Source organism: Chroicocephalus ridibundus, chromosome 5 (assembly GCF_963924245.1).
Source record: "Chroicocephalus ridibundus chromosome 5, bChrRid1.1, whole genome shotgun sequence".
Classification (NCBI taxonomy): Eukaryota; Metazoa; Chordata; class Aves; order Charadriiformes; family Laridae; genus Chroicocephalus; species Chroicocephalus ridibundus.
The window spans coordinates 28,939,471-28,957,656 of NC_086288.1; the positions used below are offsets into that span (position 1 = coordinate 28,939,471).

At 43.0% G+C, this 18,186-nt stretch overlaps 1 protein-coding gene across 2 annotated transcripts in view; it reads left to right on the forward strand.

Annotated features, from left to right (window-relative positions):
• The window catches only part of PPP3CA (protein phosphatase 3 catalytic subunit alpha), a 200,743-nt gene extending 191,746 nt beyond the window's left edge, over positions 1 to 8,997 (forward strand). The window contains exons 12-14 of one of the 2 annotated variants that reach the window (XM_063335805.1): positions 1,074 to 1,171; positions 3,912 to 3,941; positions 7,231 to 8,997. In XM_063335805.1, coding sequence (XP_063191875.1) covers positions 1,074 to 1,171; positions 3,912 to 3,941; positions 7,231 to 7,424 — 322 coding nt within the window. In that variant the 3' untranslated portion in view covers positions 7,425 to 8,997. The remainder of the gene's footprint in view (positions 1 to 1,073; positions 1,172 to 3,911; positions 3,942 to 7,230) is intronic. The other variant, XM_063335806.1, reaches the window with a different exon arrangement.
• Positions 8,998 to 18,186: the final 9,189 nt, after the last annotated feature.

The following is an 18,186-nucleotide window of genomic DNA, read 5'->3' on the forward strand; positions in this document are numbered from 1 at the left end:
AACTTGCAAGGAAAATGGTCACAATTTGATTTTGACTATTACACAAAGAAAAGTGTGTACAAGGAGAATAATTTTCAAACTAAAAATAGAACTTGAAGAGTTTATCTACTACATAAACAAGAGTTGTTTGAAATAAGTGACTAATTCAGGGCATGTAGGTCTAAATAAAATTGTAAATAGTAGAATTGCTGAGAGAGTTTTGATAGACAAAACCATATTATCCTCGAGTGAATGTGGAACTAAATTCTATCTTCGTGCTTGCTTCCTTCAGCTTAATGTCATTGTATATTTCAAAGTAAAGCACTTCAAAATGGGTTTTTCTTAAAGAATTGGGGTCAATTTTGCTCCTGAGCAAGTATGTCATCACAGACAGCTTTACAGTGCTCATAGAAAACTGTATTTAATGGCTTGTCTGGATAGAGCTGTTGTATTCCTCTTGCCATATAGCAAAAACTATGTGTATTTGCAGACAGACAAAACATACTTAGGTTTCCTAAAACATTTTTCTTGAATCCAGTTTCATTTTTAGCATACAAAACTATTAAGGACAGTGCTATTAACGGTGGAAGCACTTATTAATTTTAATGAGCTTTTAGCTGCCTTTTTTTAAGTGGCTGATGATCATTAATAAATAATGCACCTGACTGCTAGTGTAGGCAAAAACAAAACAACAATTTAAGATGATTTTGGACTGTACAGTGTAAGACACTTAAGTGTACTGTTGGCAATAACTGCTCCTTTGGTCTTCCTCCTGTCAAGTTTGTGGTTTTTATGTATATATATATTCAAACATATGTCCTGTGTGGTTTCACAGGTGCAGGTTATAGCATTAACTACAGCTAACTGTGGTGTGGTGCAAAGGTGAGCCACTTACAGAGCAGTGAGGGGGACTGCACTGGTGCTGGGGTTATCACTGGATCCAGCCTGTCCTGGTAAGGAGATTGGAGATAAATTATTGTAGGGCAGGGGTAGCTTGAGGTGTCTAAAACATGTTCCATGTTTAAAAAAAAAAAAAAAAGACAATTATTTACTTTTGGGTTTGGTTTTTGGTTGTTTTTATTTTCCTTCTGCAGAGAAGAGAGTGAAAGTGTGCTGACGCTGAAAGGTTTGACTCCGACAGGAATGCTGCCCAGTGGCGTGCTCTCTGGAGGAAAACAAACACTGCAAAGCGGTAAGCACGTTTGCCTGTGTGTGTCATTACGTGTAAAAAAAGCGATTGGTTTTCAACTGCAGAACCCGAGAAAAGTAACCGCAATCTTCTCAGAAAAAAATACAGGACAGAATAAACCAGGCAGTTTGTTGTACCGGAGCATTTGTGAGCAGTTTGTGTAAGGCCACGTCTCAAGGCTCATTACGTACCACTGATTTTCAAAGGAAAGGTGGGGGTAGAGTCCCTGAAAATCAACTGTTAAGAATGATAGATCAGCATTGCATGTGAAGTGTGCCCTTTCCACAGTTTACGGCATCTTTTTGGGTTTTTTTAAGAGCAGCCTTTGATAAGAGGAATACTGAAGATTCAGCTTAGATAGTGACACTCAAACTCTTATTTTGTCTGATTGGTTCATCCTCTTAGAGAATCACCAATGGAAAACAGCTCTAGAATTAGATTTTCTCTCCTAGTAATTCTAGGTGACAGCATGAGAACAATTGCACTCTGATTTAAGCCCAAGTGAAGGGAGGCTCTTAGAAACACCGCGTTTGCCTTGTACACAAACACAATACAGATTGTCAGTTCAGTTTTATACCAAGTGCTTCTTGTTACAGGAAATCTGTAAGTCTATAGTAGGGCTGCCTTTGATGAAATATTCCTTTTGGAATAAGGAGCTGCAAAGTATTTAATTTATTACTGTAAGCTCTCCTGTTTTTCTGGGTGTATTGCTGTAGAGTATATTGCAGGCACACAAGAATGTCTCTTTCTTATTGAGGTTCTGTTGGCAGTAGATGTAAGAAATAGAAATGCTTTATAACCTTACCACAGTCTCAGCCTCTTCTTTTCCTGTTTCCTTCCTGGAGCATTCTTTCTCTGTATTTTTCCCTTTACTGTCTCTTTTACCTAGAAGATTCAGGTATACGGTGGTAAACCTTTTTTTCCCCCTTTTTTCCCTTCCCTTTTTTCTTTTTGATGACTTGTGTGTTACGGACATAGTAACGTTCTGCTTTGAAAATGCTGCAATATGATTCCACAGGATGCCTTTCTTAATGGGGTTGTGGTCTTTACCTAGGCTTTCCTCCATAGAGTTGCTTTACATTCGTCAGAAAATTTGGTCCAAGGAAACTGCTATTGTTGCCCTGGCGAAATATTAGGAATTTAAATGAATTTAAGAAAATTGCCTAAAGTTCTTGTTACAATGGCTAAAAGGAAAATCTCCTCATACTGCAGTATTCTGGCTTAGTAAAACATTACTATACACAAGCTTCTGCATTAGTTAACACGTAGTACGCCATTCACCAAATAATCTGAAGCTTACATAGTTTCTGTTAAGCACACATTCATGTTACCATATGTATTAACAGAAAATATGACTAGTATGTTCTGTTGTGGAAGTATACGTTTTAGCCGTCGTTTTTTTTCTAATGTGTCAGTGCTGGTTTGGATCTGGTTATTCATTTTAATTTCTCATCCCAGTTATCGTGTTTCCTTTTCTTTTAAGTTTGCGTTGGTTTTGTTCCTTGATTTTTGCCATCTCTCTTGCTCTGTAGCTTGAGAGGCATAGACTTACCTTGGTGCATGTGGGTTAGCTCTTCTCGTTTCCCCATGCAGCAAGATAATAGTATACATATTTTAGCATTGATCTCAATCCATATTTAACATCCTAACTGCAAAAAAAAAAAAATATTGTTTGGGTTTTATGGAGGACAAAAAAAGCTTTTACATAGTCGAAAATAAGGCAAAAAAGAAGAGAGGAATTCCTAAAAACTTGGCTTCTTGGGCTATTCTCTAAATCAGAGTTGGTCGTGAAAATCAAAATTTCTTTTTAAATATTTGAGCTGTACCATTCCTAAATTGGACTGCATTTGCTGATTTGCATCAGCTTCTAAATCTCTGACTGTAGAAACAAATTCATGCCAAAGCTGATGGGTAGCATTCAAATGAAATTATGTCTTTAAGAACAATGGATGGTTTCAAAACAGTGGTAACATGGTATTCGTAACACTGCAGCAACCTCCCGATTCCTCGCTTTTCTCTCTCTGACCAGACTTCGCAATTTTGAAGGTCCAACAGCTTTCAATCTTGTACGACTGTCCATTGATTTAAAGAAAATATTAGAAGAATGCTGTTTTCAGAGATGGGGTTGACAAAAAGGACGCGTACAGGAGGAGCAGACTGGGCGAGGTTGCGAACAAAGGCAAAGCTGTCTGAGCAAACTCTGTCCCGTGCTGTGGGGAGGTTTCTTTTAGTCAGGAGAGAGGAAAAAAAAAATCATCTTGAGAAGTTGTGTATGTGGCTCTCTTGCTTTGTACTGGCAGCTAATACTTTCCAAGCTGGCATCGTAAGTGGTACGAGTTTTGTGTGATGGCTTTATGCCATTTTTCATTCTCTTTTGACAGGGCAAATCCAACTGCTCTTATTCAAAGCTGGGAGAACTATACAATGACCTTTTCAGGTCAGATGTGCAATATGGAAGAGGTTTTCATTTTGTAGTTCTTTTAAGTCAAAAGAAAACTACTCAAATGTGTCTTTAAAACCTTCTAGTTTGTGAAACTTCTGCTTCAAAACAAACTATAGCTTAATTCAATCTGCAAATTACTGTTTTTGTGTAAGCATTTCTCTGTGTGTCTGTTTTGCCAAAATCCAGCACTTACAGTAACATTAGTGTTGTAGCTCCTTTGCTATTCACTGACTTGTTCTTAGAGTTAAAATCCTCTGCTCATTTTTCTCATTCGTTTTGCTACCCCTTTCTTCTCTTCAGCTACTGTTGAGGCTATTGAGGCTGATGAAGGTAAATTGGCCAGTCCCCTTTCTGTTGGTGCCACAACAGATAAGGGCTCTGCTGGGTGTATTCATTTTGCTGTAGCTTGTACAGATTGTGTGGGTGTTGGGCTAACAATTGTGGCTCGGTATTAACCAAAATGTAATTGCTTTAAAGGGGAAAATGTTTTTTCGTTGTTTTTTTTTTTTTTCCCGTTACTGTTGTTGTGAGGTTTTGGGTTTTTTTTTGGTTTGTTTTTTTTTTTTCTGAAAGTTACAATCACGTTGGAATTGCTGTTTTGTTGAACTAAGCACTGAGTAATGCCACAAAAGGAGATCAGGGGACTTGGATTTCACGGGACATAACTCGGCGGCAGCAGCTCGTAAATGCTCTGTGACACATAGCTCAAAAGCTGTGCGCTGGAGGCTGGGTCTCGTTTCTGCCTCAAATCATCCTCAGCAATCTCTGGTCAACGAAAACACACAGCTTTCACAAATTTTTTCTCTTTTTGTTGGGCTTTTTTTTTTTTTTCTCCCTTTTTCTTTTTTTGCTTCAGTTTGTTTCCTTTCTTTTTAGGTCACTAGTAAAAAATTTTTATTGGTCTTTTGTTACAGTACAGCATGTTTCTGTTTCTCTTTAAAACAACATGAGACATTTGTCTGCAAGATGTCTGCTTCCTCTGGTAGTGGCAGTTTACACACTGGATATCTACATTAGAGCAACCATTAACACCAGCACCATTTTAGCTACAAATATAAAGTAACTGGCTGCCTGGGAAGATTTCTGAATGTTTTAGTATTGAAAACTGTGGTGCTTTATTGACAGACCTCTAATTTCACCCTTAAGCAATTTTTAACGCGACAGTCAAAACCTAAGTAATCACGTGTTGCAATGTAGATGCGCAATATTCATTCAGCATTAAAAAGTTTTGGAAGAAGAATTTTCAGAATTCCCCTTTAAAACAAAATTCTTCAGTTGTATTTTGTTCTTGCCCCTCTCAAATTTTCTGTGGGTATTTTTTTTTTTTTAGTTAATTAAAAAAAAAAAAAAAATCTGATGATTGCTGTCCGTTGGTAAGATGTGCCCTTTTGGCCAGTTGAATTTGTTTTTGATTTTTGTAAAGCAGTGAATAAAATTACAGAACAAACAAGTAAGAGAAAATACAACTGCTTTCTAAATAGCAGTGAGTAAGCTGCTATTTATGTTGGAATTATCTATTCCTATCGGCAATCTCTAATCTGCAGTGTGCATTCTCGTTGACAGTTTGGCTGTTTTCTGTGATTTTCTGTGACTATGTGTTGTGTTTTAGTATACTCTCAATGTAAACTGCTAATACTCATTGTCTGACCAGCAACTACAGCAGAGCACCTTCCTCAGTATTACAGACGATAACGTGTCTGCTCGAAATACGATCGATTGAATGTGCCCCCTTTCCAGCAACGCGCACCCTTCAAGTTAGTTCTCGATTTGCCATCCTTGCTAGTTAGATACCGTAACATAGACGAAGCTAACGATGGAGAAAATGTTTCGCCCTTTACCAATTGTCCCTCTGCAGTTTGACTCAGGGGCCCGGTGACACCAACTGGGCTGTCCTACTGGCAAGCTCCAGGACACAGCAAGTGTTTCAGCTTCAAAACACGGCCATCCATTAAACTATTGCTTTAAGGGATTGGCCTGGGTGCTTGTTAGACATCTTCATTTTTGTGGTAGAAGATAAAGTTAAAAACAAAACAAAACTAAAACCAACCTTGAAAAAAACCTCACTGTAGGGCCTGTTCTGTTTTCACTGCTCCATCCCTGCTCACTTGACTAATCACCATTATGTTGTTGTTGTTTTTCTGAGTTGAAGTATAATACATGTTAAAACCCATGCACTTCACAAAGTTCCAATATACCGTTTGTGAAACTGGCTAAGGAGCTAAATCCTGAGGCAAACTGGATCTATCCATTTTCACAGGAATGGTTGGCAAAAATATCAGCATGAAAATGCTTTTCTCGCTCCCCTCAAAATGCAAGGAGTGGTAGATTGGTACCAGGGATGTTCTGGGGTTTGGGGTTTGTTTGTTGTTTGGTTTGGTTTTGGTTTTTTTTAAACAGAAGTTATCAGCTTGTCCAGAATCGGGACTGCATATTTTGGAAGGAGAGCAGGAGGACTTTGGGGTAAAGAGAAGATAAAGGGAGGGAAGGAATATTGAATTTGATCTTTGAAACTCCCCTACCATTTTTTCTCCAGGGAGTTTGCAGTTTCCTGGTACTAACACACCATCTCTGCTCTATGGCATGTTAAGATAGAGGCATAGCAAAAGTGCCGGTTCTGGAAGTGCAGTGCATTGATTTGGTGCAGATAAGAGAAAAAACACACAGAAGGCTATGACAAATTATCTATGGAGCTGTGACCTGCTGTTTGCCTATGGTGCTTTTTTCTCTTTTGCTTTAAATCTAAAGATCTTCAACTCTTCAATTAAAGAGAGGAAAAAAAAAAATAAATCACACTCTGCAAATATGTTCCCCAGCCTGTGGCTGCCTTCTGAGGTCGGTGTGGCCTCATCAGTGTTGCTGCTGAAGGGCAGATCAAAAGTCCTCAGGTTCAGTTGGAACTTTGGTCCTTTGTCAGTGCGTTTCCAAAGGTAAATTGTACAAATGTGCCAAAATGATGATCTCCCTGGTTCGTTTTGTACGGCGTTACCGCTGTTTGATGCAAGTTGCTTTCTAGAAGTCCAGGGACGTGTCTGGGAGAGTAACTGTCCTGGGCAATCAACAAGCAGCTCACCTGTGTTGAGAACATAAGGCAACCTGTTGTAGGGTCTCCCTGGGTCTCCCATAGCTTTCATGTATATCCCGCAAACGGGCCTCACCACGTCATCTCCACCTGTAACTGGCCAGTGCTTTTTTTCCCCCTGCTCTTTGAAAGTCAAATGGGAATTTTGCCTGATTAAGGATGTTACGGCGAGGCACGATGTCTTTAAGGCTGTAAGTGATGACAACAAATGCTAACTCCCCGGCTCACGCCTGTGCCCTAAGCATGGTTCCTGATTGCAAACTGTAGTCTCATGTCAGCTTCTCAGCATTTTAAGCTGAACCCCAGCGGACAACAAAATATTGGAAGTTGATCTTGTTGGAAAAAAAATAGTTGTGTTGCAAGAGACGGTGGTGGTTAACCCCCAGCTCTTTCTGAGTACGGTAAGGAGTCGGTCGTGTTGTCAGATCTTCTCATTGCCACCTTCACAAAGAAGGACTTACGCACTCATTGCTAAGTTGGGGGAAAAGCTGCCAAGAGTTTTACCTTGCTAATTTTACTTTTTAATAATCCTTTATTTAGCTATCAAAGGATTTTCACCCCAGCATAAGATCACTAGCTTCGAAGAGGCCAAAGGCTTAGATCGAATTAATGAGCGAATGCCTCCGCGCAGAGACGTGCCATCCGATGCCAACCTTAACTCCATCAACAAGGCAATCTCCACAGAGACTAATGGCACGGACAGCAACGGCAGTAATAGCAGCAATATTCAGTGACCACTGTCTGGGAGGGGGGTTGAGCTGCAGGGCGCGATGGGGTTGCTGCGCATCAGCAGTGGGATGTTCTTGCCTCTGATAATAGCTTACTTGCTCTGGGGGCCAGGTGTTGGATTCAGTTTACAAAAATCATCTGCGAAGAGATCGTCAACTTTAATTTGGTGGGAGGGGGGGTGGGGGAGAGACACCTCCTTTGGATATGCCTTTAAAATGCTTGTAGAAAAATGAAAGCTCGTGCTGGTATATATTGCAAAGTTAGGGGAATGAACATGTTTTCCTACTGCATTGGGAACGTCTAGATATGTTACTGAAAGGCCTTTTATTATGTTACTGGACATGAAAACTTTGTTTAATTTCTTACTAACTATTGTACGTTTACAGTTGCAGCACTAAACATGGACGACATCAAAACATTTTTAACAAAATGTACAAACTAAATAAGGACTATTTATTGATAATGTTTTGCTACTCTTGTCAGACAATGGCTATGAAATAAAATTAGGCAGTCTTTAAAAATATAGAGAAAAAAAGAAAAAAAAAAAGAATGTTGGGAATTTGTTTAAAATGCCAAAAAAAAAAAAAATAGAAAGAGAGAGAGAGAGTGAGAGAGCGAGCGAGAGCGACAGTTTAATTTGTACAGATTATGCTTACCTCAGGTTTCTTTAGTGTGCTTCAATGCCCTTCTTTAAATATAACACTTATCTTACTAATTTGGCAGCAATTATCCTTTTCTTTGTTTAAAAAAAAAAAAACTGGAATAATGATAACATTTATCTTTTTTTGCTGTTTATATTTAGGGGGGTTTGGTTTGGGGGGTTTTCTGGGTTTTTTTGGTAAATCAAGTCTTGGTTGTGGCTTGCTGAATTTAAATATTTATGAGTGGTGCATTTTTAAGTATAGTGAACAAGACACCATATTAAGTGCAGTGAAAAGCATCTATATTCTGTAAAAATCTGCCTATGCATGTTTTTTAAGAAAAAATGGCTGTATAGGCCTGTATGGGACTGTAATGCGCTTAGTGGTCTGACTTATACTGGAAATGTATGTATACTGGCGTACTTTATATTCTCTAAAAAAAAATGCTTAATGCCTTTGAAATTTTGTAATCAAAAAAAAGCTTTGAAAAATCTAAGGGGAGAGTATTCTTAAAGTTTTTAACATAAGCTTGTCAGTGCACATATAGATGGGTAGCATGTTTAGCAAACCTTGTGAAATTTAAATAAGTTTGTAGTTACATGTGAAATTCTAAATGCATGGTAACTGTTAATGTCATAATGGTTTAGTCATTTTGTTCTGTTCTGTCATGTGCCACAAAATGTGTAATTTTTTCACTTTTTTCCCTTTGTATATCAGTTACGGGTTTCAACTGGTTCATTCGAAAAAAGAAAAAGAAACAAAACAAAACAGTCCATTGATATTTTTTAACAATTGTATAAGTGCCCAAGTAATTCACTACAGCCTACAGCCTTGCCTTTGTAATTTGACTTCGAAATGTTGGCAATCAAAGCATGCACTTGTAACAATGAAAGAAGCATTTTATATTACTACTCAATAAAAATGTGCATGAACTTAAGCACTCTTCCCTTTCTTGCCGGCTCAGTCGCAGAAGCGCACGCAGGCACACGCGCATGTGTGCTTCTTGCTCTATCTCGCTTTGGTCAGGAGAAGACCGTCGGTGCATGAGAAGAATGACTTGTTTCACGATTCAAGGTCAGTTCTTTAGTAAGAAAAAAATTCATACATTACCCAACTGTTTGAGGCTACCAAACGTCTGCAGAGTTGCCCTAAGTTCTGGCTAGCAAGTTGGGTTTTCACTAAAATGAGTAGGATGTATCCCACAAGCAGAGTGCAGAAGACGACGTGCCCTCTGTGTCCTTTCCTGACCTCATCTGGAGCGTTTGAAAAGGTCAATTAGTATCACTTACAGTGTTCCTTTAAGAAAAAAAAGAAAGGCAAAACCAAAAAACCAACAATTTCACATTTCCAGTGCTCTCTCCTTTAGTCAGAGGTGAACTGTCAGAGCTCTGCCTTGTTCTCATTTTCTCCCTAATTGTGCTCAGCATCTTTCCACAGTCCGTAATCCCGCGAAGATCTGGACGATGCCGAATGGTGCAACATTGCGGATATTGCTTTAGTCCTCCTTTCAGGTAGCATCATGAAATGTTGGCTTGGTGCCTGCTTTCTTATGCGTTTTTCCCATTTCAGCTCTTGTTAATTTTGGCAAAATATGACAGGTGGCAAAAAAAAAAAAAAAAGATAATTCATCGTAGCAGGGACTAGGAAGCTGGATCAATTTTGGATCTAAATTTTTATTTCAGATTGTACAGAGATATAGCACAGGGGAGAGAAGGTGGAGAGTCTAAGTAAGTTTGCGTGACCACTTTCCTTGCCAGTTCGGTCCTGCGTACGTGCTAGCCGAACAGCTGTAGGTTACCTCAGGTAAGTTTTGGGTTTTTTTTTTCTGTGGGGACATGTGAGCTAGCGCTCAGCAGGCACTTTGTGCCGCATAGAACAATACGGCTGGGCAGCACAACGTGTGCTGTCTGGTTTCATTTAAGTTGGGCTCTGGCAGTTGCCCAAACCGATTTAACGGCAAGAAAGGGGTTTTTCTTCTCAGCAGTGACAGTGTGGCACAGACCTCTCAATTGGTAGACTTAACCCAAAAGATCCGTGCTACAAATCGGTGGTGGATTTGCAAATGCCTGCTGTAATTGCCGAAGAGCTTGTGGGTAAGCGAGGTAGCCCAGGCTGAGTAATGCGTTAGGAAAGGTACAAAGTCTGGTCAGTAAGGAGATTTTTGAACTTGTTACATCTTAGAAGAATAAAAACGTCTTGAACATGCGAAATAGCAGTGACTTGTGCATCCGGGTAAGATGGCCTCACTCTTTTCTGGAGCCCGCCCCGCCGTCCTACCATGGGGCAGGTTCTGGACTGGTTCTAAGGGGTAGCTTGGACTATACTCAAATGTTCCTAAAAGGACCAAAAAAAAAAAAATTTCCAAAGGTTATCTCTTTCCAGGGCAAGCCATCTCTTCCAGCTGTCCTTCCCTTTTCCTGCTGCAGAAGGAGCTGTAGATGAATTTGAAGAAAAACCCTGGTGCCGCTGAAGGCCGAGTTTGGGATTTCGTGGCCTCACTCAGTGACGTGCCATGCACCGGTGTATGTCTCCCAGCACAGGTTTCTTCTTCCTTACCAAATATGCTACTTTAATTCCAAAAATACCATTGGTGCCTACATCGGGATTTACTGTGGTTTTTTTAACCACTTTATTCCCACTGTGTGCGACAGTGTATTGGATACATGTATTATGTTTTCTGCACTATCATAATTTTCCTTTTCAACAGCTATCGAAGTGTAACATGAAATGTATTAGCTCTTAGCGTATACTTTCTGAAGAAGACAACATTCGGATTTTGTCCAGGGTTTCTCCCCAAAATTGCAGTAGGTTTAACAAGCTTCTGCCAGAATTGCCAACTGTCAGGCACAGATATAAATTCTTTCAGCCTTTTCCTTGACACCCGTTTTTTATTGCCAGAGGAGGATCGTCTGGAGCCTCTAGAGGAGTTGGTGTAATTTGGCTTTCTCCTGAGAACCTGGCCAGTGAAATTGAGGTCAGAAGGCAGGGCTGAAAACAGACATCAAAAGCTGCTGCTTGGTAGCACAGACCTGATCTCTGTCCTCTCTCACTTTGGCTTTGGTTTTTAGAGAAACAGTGGAGTTCAGAGTGTAAAAAATGAAAATCTGGGGACACTTTCTAGGTTCAAGCTGAATTTACAATTTTAGTCCTTAGAAATCAGTTTCCCTTTTTTTTTTTTTTCAAGGTACTGTTGCTCAGATTAGTCAGATCCATGAATCTTCCCACTTCTTTCGCAAAGGAGAGGGATGTGAGAATCAGCTATTTCAAATGTTAAAAAACCACAAGCACCAAAGCGACCATTTGGAAAATAGTTGTGGATCACTTTCTTAGTTGCTTTTGGGAGGATGTTTGATTCTGCAAAAAATGTCCATTTTTGGCATGCAAAAGGATGAACAAAAGGTTCTTCAATGATTTAGGAAAAAAATATGTCGAAGTTCACATGCATATATTCATATGTATGTGAAAATACAGAGGACTTGCAGCCACCTCCGTGGGGGTCACAAAAAGGAGGAGCTGTGATGGAGCTAGAGATTTTTGGTTTTGTTTTTGTCTTGCTGAGCTGACTTTGCAGTATCAAGCCTGGTAAGCATTATAAAATGTGTGTTCTATGAGACTTTGATATATATATATTTTTTTTCATTATTTTTTAAATAACTTGAGGGCAGTTTCTGTTTTCTATGTGACACATGTTTCATTGAGCTGACAGATAGCTGTGTGCTCTGGGCGGTATTCTGCCACGGCACACAATTGCAAAGGGAAGGGCTGCCTTGGCTCTGTCATCCCTGTCAAAAGCTTGTTTTAGGTAAAGTAACTTGGCAAGGAATGTGCTAAAGGACTGATTTTGTGGCCAGCGGGAAGTCTGCAGGCATGGTGGCAGACATGACAGTGTCTGCTCCTTTGTGGAGTCAGTCCGCTAGTGGCCATGAGTAGTTGCTCGGGGGTTCACCAAGGCCCCCTCTCCCTTTTGGGCAGAGCCTTGCGTGGCCGTTCGCTGGAGGTTTGGGTCTGGGTGCCCAGTTAGGCAATTCTTACAGCAGTAAGACTGGAGCAAGAGGTGGTTGTTTCATGCTTTAGCTATTACATCCCCGAGGCAGTTGATGCAGACAACCATGGTGCAGTCGAGCAAGCCCATTTCTCTCGACACCTAGGTGTTGAATAATCTCTTTTGCTTTAAATGAGCAGTTGACCACTGTGACTTGGACTGATTTCACAGCATTTTAGTCCAGAGGAGCCTGTTAGGTTACAGAACTGCAGCTCACTGCGGCTGGCAGGCACCGCTGAGATTGGCTCCTCCAACCCAACTGCTCACGCAGGGTCAGCTGGACCAGGTTGCTTGGGGCCGTGTCTAGTCACGTTTTGAGTATCTGCAAGGATGGAGACTCCACAACCTCTCTGGGCAACCTGTGCCAGTGCTTGACAGCTCTTACAGTAAAAAAGATTTTTCTTCTACTTAAAAGTTTCCTGTATTTCAGTTTGCGCCCGCTGCCTCCTGTGCTGTTGCTGGGCCCCACTGAGAAGAGACTGGCTCCATCTTTTTCGCTCCGCCATCAAGTGTTTATACACCTCCAGGGTGAGCAGTCCCAGCTCTCTCCACCTCTCCTCATAGGTCAGATGTTCCAGTCCCTTAATCACCTTCAGTCTTTTGCTGAATTCACTCCAGTAAGTCCATGTCTGTCTCGTGCTGGCGGGCCTAGACCTGGACATGGTACTCCAGGTGTGTCTCACCAGTGCTGACTGGAGGCAGGGGGAAGTTAAATTACCTGCCCTGGTTGCTTCTACATACCATTAAATTTCTACAACATATATTGATGCCAATAATTCAAGACCAGTGAAGACATTTCTGGCCTTGTAAGTCAAAGAGATGGGAGCTGTAACTCAGAAAACGGAAGAAGCAGCGGTGCGTTGCAGTCGCAGAGCTGAGTTGTACTAAGATACAGATCCAAGAAGGTAAGAGAAAATGAACGCCTCACCAGTCTGAGAGGACAGTGGAAGACTGGAATAATATTTATTGTCAAATTTGGTAAAAAATTTGATCAGGAAATTATGCAGGTAGGTACCAATTGCAAGAGGGAGGACCCTCTTCACTGTCTCTGTACTGTGTCCCTCATACTGCTGATCCTCGGTGCTTCAGAAGAACGCAAAGTCATCAAAAAAATCTGCCCAATCTTGTACTGAGTGGAATAGTCCCTTCCTGGATTCAGCAGGCAAGTGGCTGAAGCCTTGAAGCATGTGATTTGTATACAGTCATTATTGTAGTGCAGATCTGCACGTGTTATCAGGCCATCACATAAATGAGAGATCTTGTGCCTCCCTGGGGAGGGAGAAGTAACCTTCCGAGGAGGTTGCCTGAGGAGAAGGTAATTTGTTTGTCATTCACTTGGTGGTTTATTGTTTTCAGTACCTATTTAATAAGCTTTTCACTTGTACTGCATTTTTCTGAAATGAGAAGAAAGTGCACTCTGAAGGGAATATGAGGCTGACGTGATACTGCAGCTGAGCTTAAACAAGGCTGCAGAGCTGATGTTTAGGCAAAAGACAGAGGAAGCCCTGCAACCATGGACCAGGGCGCCAGAGAAAAGAAAGGAAGGAGGAGTGGGGCTGTCAGGAGAGCTTGGGGTATTTATTATTTAATTCCTTTCTCAAGCTAGATAGATAGGAGAAGAGAGGGTGGTGGAAGTGCTGGAGGGGACATGAGCACTCTACGCTGCAAGAGTGAGGTGAGAAGATACAGAAGCTGTATGATGCACCTTGGTTTTGGGTAGGCAATGACGGAAACTATTTCGACTGATAAGATTGACCTTAGACTAGATGTGCACTTAAAGATTGATGGTGGAGTTCAGGCTGTGACCTGAAGGCAGTCATGCGTAAAAGGAGAGTAGGGAATGGCATGGGAGATAAAGCTTTGGAGGGCAGACCCGTGATAAGGAGCGGGCTGAGGCTCACAGCCCTGCCAGAGGAAGAAGCACAGATTGCAGGATCGAATGCTGGATTGCATGCTGAAGAGGTGAATCAGTTCAGCTTAAATGCAAGGATGCCTCCGACTAAGGGCTTTGGACTTGATAGAAGGGAGTTGCCATGAAGCCAGCTGGGATGACTAGCCAAAGCCTGGGCTCTCTACAGGGTAAAAGGTCAGGACTTATGAGGACCTTAAATCTCAACTAAACTTGCAAGGCAGGGCTTGCAAACTAATCAGGTAATGGACACCTCAAATAAACAGAGAAAAATAAAAAGCTAACAAGGAATGGAAAAATGACCTGTCAGCCAAGTAAGTTGGGGATGGCCAGTAAAGTCTAGGAATACAGTGAAAATCAGCACGAGTCCAGCTAAGCTGTCTTTGCTCGTCATGGTTGAAAAGCAGCAGAAAACTTTTCCAGACGCTTGAATAGGAAGAGCAAGGCATAAATAAGTGGGAAATGATACAATGAGGGTAAGGAAGACATTTAAAGTAGATGTATTGGCTAGAGGACCATGGAAGGAAAGCCAAGAATGGAATTTAGGGCATGGAAACAAGAACTACAGGAATCAAGACAGAAGCAAATTCAGAGTTTAATGCACTTATTCCAGGAAAAAGGCAATAGTTTCTTTCCTACAGTCGCAATAGAAAATACCACATTTGCTTACTCGTCAAATAGCAATGCCCTTTAACAGCTCTCTCTGAATGGGTGGTATAATTTTGAAAATATACTTGGAGAATAAGTAAGTACAGAGGTATATATCGATAAGGAGCAACCGCAGGGCCGTTGGGCTGAGCTTAGTGATATGCAAAGGTTTAAAGTAAATCTTGAAAGAACCACTGACCAAAATGTGTGTGAGCGGGGCTGTTTGCTACAGTGCTGGGTGGCAAATAGAAATAAGTTACGGATGTCAGGAGTCTGCACATGAAAGTTGAGGTGGAAAGGAGCCAGCCGAAGGGAAGATCACAACTGTCGGTGGGGGAGAGGTGGTTTTGGGTGGTGAAAAGGTTCCCCAGAGGTAGCAGATAGAAATGTAGCTAAGCAAGAAATGCTTGTGGCATCTGAAGTTGTTCCCCCCCTTCCCTTTTGCATCTGTCTCTCTGTGCACCCTCACCAGCTTTCAGTGGGAGACTGGGATTACCGGGGGGATCGGCATTACTAGCTGGGAATGCTGCTGGGGGGAACTCCCTTCTACACATTTCCTTTCCTGTCCGCTTTCTTCCTCTCTTGTACCTTTTCCTTTATCACAGCCACCGTTTTGCCGCTGGTTCCTTTTCCCAGATCCCCCCGGGGTGTTGCCGGCTGCCTGCCTGTGCCGGGGCAGGCCTACGCCAGTGCCAGCCCTGGCTGCAGCACCCACCTCCCTGCGGGGGGAAGGCACGGACCGGCAGAGCCCCGACTGCAGCCTGGCTGCACCAGGATCACACCTTCCTGGGGCCTCGGGGGTCTCCTCGCCTCAGTTCCCCGTGCTGCTGCCATTGCCTCCACCACGCCTGGACGTAGACGCCCATGTGTCCAGGCAGCTGCTACTCGCAAAAAAATGGAATAAAACTTGATGAATTCCACAGAGATTGGCCCTGACTGCAGAAGCATCACCAACAGGTTACTGGCTTGAGCTTTTTGTTCCTATTAGGTTAGGAGCCTTCCTTGGGAATAGGTGATGTTAGGAAACCACTGATATTTGCGGGGAGAGGAGGACTTGGCAGGAGAACAAGCCTTTTTTTTTTTTTTTTTTTTTCCTTTTGGGAGGTGAGGAAATAATATTGGTGACAAAAACTTTTACGTACATAGTAAGAAGTGCTGACGCTGCCTCAGAAGTAAGTTGGCATCAATAAGTGACAGCACTGATCCTTCCTGAGGAGCCGCTGGGGAAAAACAGCCGAGGGATCAGCTCTGGGTGGGGGGAGAAGGGGGGCTTCTCCTGGTCTTTTCTGCCTCCGTGTGGCTATTTTAGTTGCAGTGGAGAAAAAAATAATGGTCAGTTTTGCCTTCGCCATCTCCCAGCAAAGAGTTTTCTCTTGGCCCTTTCACCTCCACAGCTTTTTCTTATGAGTAATGATTCATGCGCGTGCTTTCGTATGGAAATAGATTTGCAAGACTTGCCAAACAACGCACCTCTTAAAAGCACAGCTGGGTGCTGACACGGCAGTGTTTCCCTCGGTCCAGAAAGTTAAATCCAGAAATAACCTCCCATCTCTAACAGCTCAGTGACTCACGCGGGCTTTGGGGAGGGTGCAGGGATTCCCGTCCCCAGAAAGCCCCGCTGCTGCTGGGGGGGGGCTCGGGAGGGCTCAGCTGTCAGGGAAGCAGCCCTGAGCTGTCAAAGCCCACGCCAGGAGGTGCCGTTGGGCCCTGGAGTTGGAGCAAATGGCTTCTGTGGGGGCTGAGAGTTAAAGGAGACGGGCAAGGAGGGACCAGGGCAGGGACCTGAGGTCAGGGTCTGAAGCAATGCTGGTAGGACTGCTGGCCTAGAATGCTAAATGCTCCCTTTCTCCCCCAAAGTGGGTGGAAAATGCCCCGGCTGTGCCCATGGAGCGGGCTTGTTTCCCATGCCCAGGAAGGGCTGGGGCACAAGTCTGCAAAACTCCCTGCCAGATACACTGTGCGAGAGCTGCCCGGCCCTCCCAAAGGGCTGTAAAAGCAGGCAGACCCGAGGGGATGTGTTTTTTCAGCTTCCCCAAGGGGAAAGGGGGGAAAGATGTCTGTGATTGTGGTCCTGATTCACCCATCCACGGTTCCCGCAGTGGCTGGGCTGGCAGCTCCTAAACGATGTGTTTTCTGTTAAAGCGTCTAAGCCATCACATGGCTTGTCTGAAACTTAAGAGGGGGCTCATCCTTGTGGAAGAGTACCTCTGTGGTGGTATTCCATAATGAATGAGAAGACATGCTATGAGATCGAATGGAAATTATTCTGACTATTAAGATATAGATAGCCATTAACTTAAAGATACCGACACAGTCGTTACAGAGCGCGCGGTTACTCTGCACCGTGTGGGATTTCTTGCTGGGCTGGTCTTTGGTGTCTTTGCTCCTGTGCCAGTCCTAGAGTATGAAGATTTAGGTAAAACTATCTATGGAAATACTTTACCTTTTTCCTCTCCCGTGGGTCGTGCTGTTATTGTTGTTTTTAAACACGGTTAACCCAACTTAACCTTTGCATCTAGTGTGTCGAAATTACTCCCAACTCCTCACAGCTTAATCAGGAGTGTGAATGTAGCGTCAGCACAGGCTCTGCCTGCAAGGAGATAGATATAGATATAGATATGTTATGCATGTTAACTAACATGGGTTAGTTTTGGGGGAAGAATATGATCTTTTTTTCGACATTTTAGATTGGACCTGCCTCATTACCCCATAGGCATCAGGAGAGAAGATACAGAAGTGGGATGCTGTCATGTCTGCCTTTTCCCCCCCCCTCCCTCAGTCTGTCTAATCCGACCTTTCCTCTGGGTTTTTTCACTGTCCTTTGCTAAAAAAAAAGAGGGACTTTCCATCCCCTCCCTGGAAAAGCACAGAGGGGACGCAGTGATGGCTTAAAACCAGGAGCGAAAACCTTTAACCCCGGGTGCGCAGGCACCAGCACCGATGGCACCCACAGCCCATCCCCGCTGCCGGCACCAGTGGGCGCAAACCCCACAGCACCGGGTCCATGGGGACCCGGTGAGCTGCAGCTCACTAAGCCAAAATTTCTCAAGCACAGCCCAGCAAGCAGCACTTTCGAGCTGAAAAGTGCGTGTCTCCGCAATGTTTTTGTTCTTTTTCTTGCTGTTCCTGGCCTGGCGACCTGGCCTGTCCGTACCCCGCATCCCGCAGCTGACGCGGTAGCTATAGATGACGGGGTGTAGGTGGGGATGTGCTACGGAGGAGTCGAAGCCAGTAAGTGGGCTGGGGGCTCGCCTGCTCAGAGCACGCTGCATGGATTTGCAGGAAACCTGGACCTGCAGGAGCCCGGCAATATTAAGAGAAGAGAGTGATACAGCCCGCAGCAGCACGACAGAACAATATGTGAGCCGCTTAGAGCTGGAGGGAGTTTTAGGTAATATTATTAACTGTATAATGCTTTTTTAGTGAAGCCTGTGGAGGAAAACCTTTGTATCTAATGGAATAACTGTCAGTATTTCCTGGCTCAGAAATATTTCCAGTCTGCTGCGGTATCTCGTGTACTGCAGAGG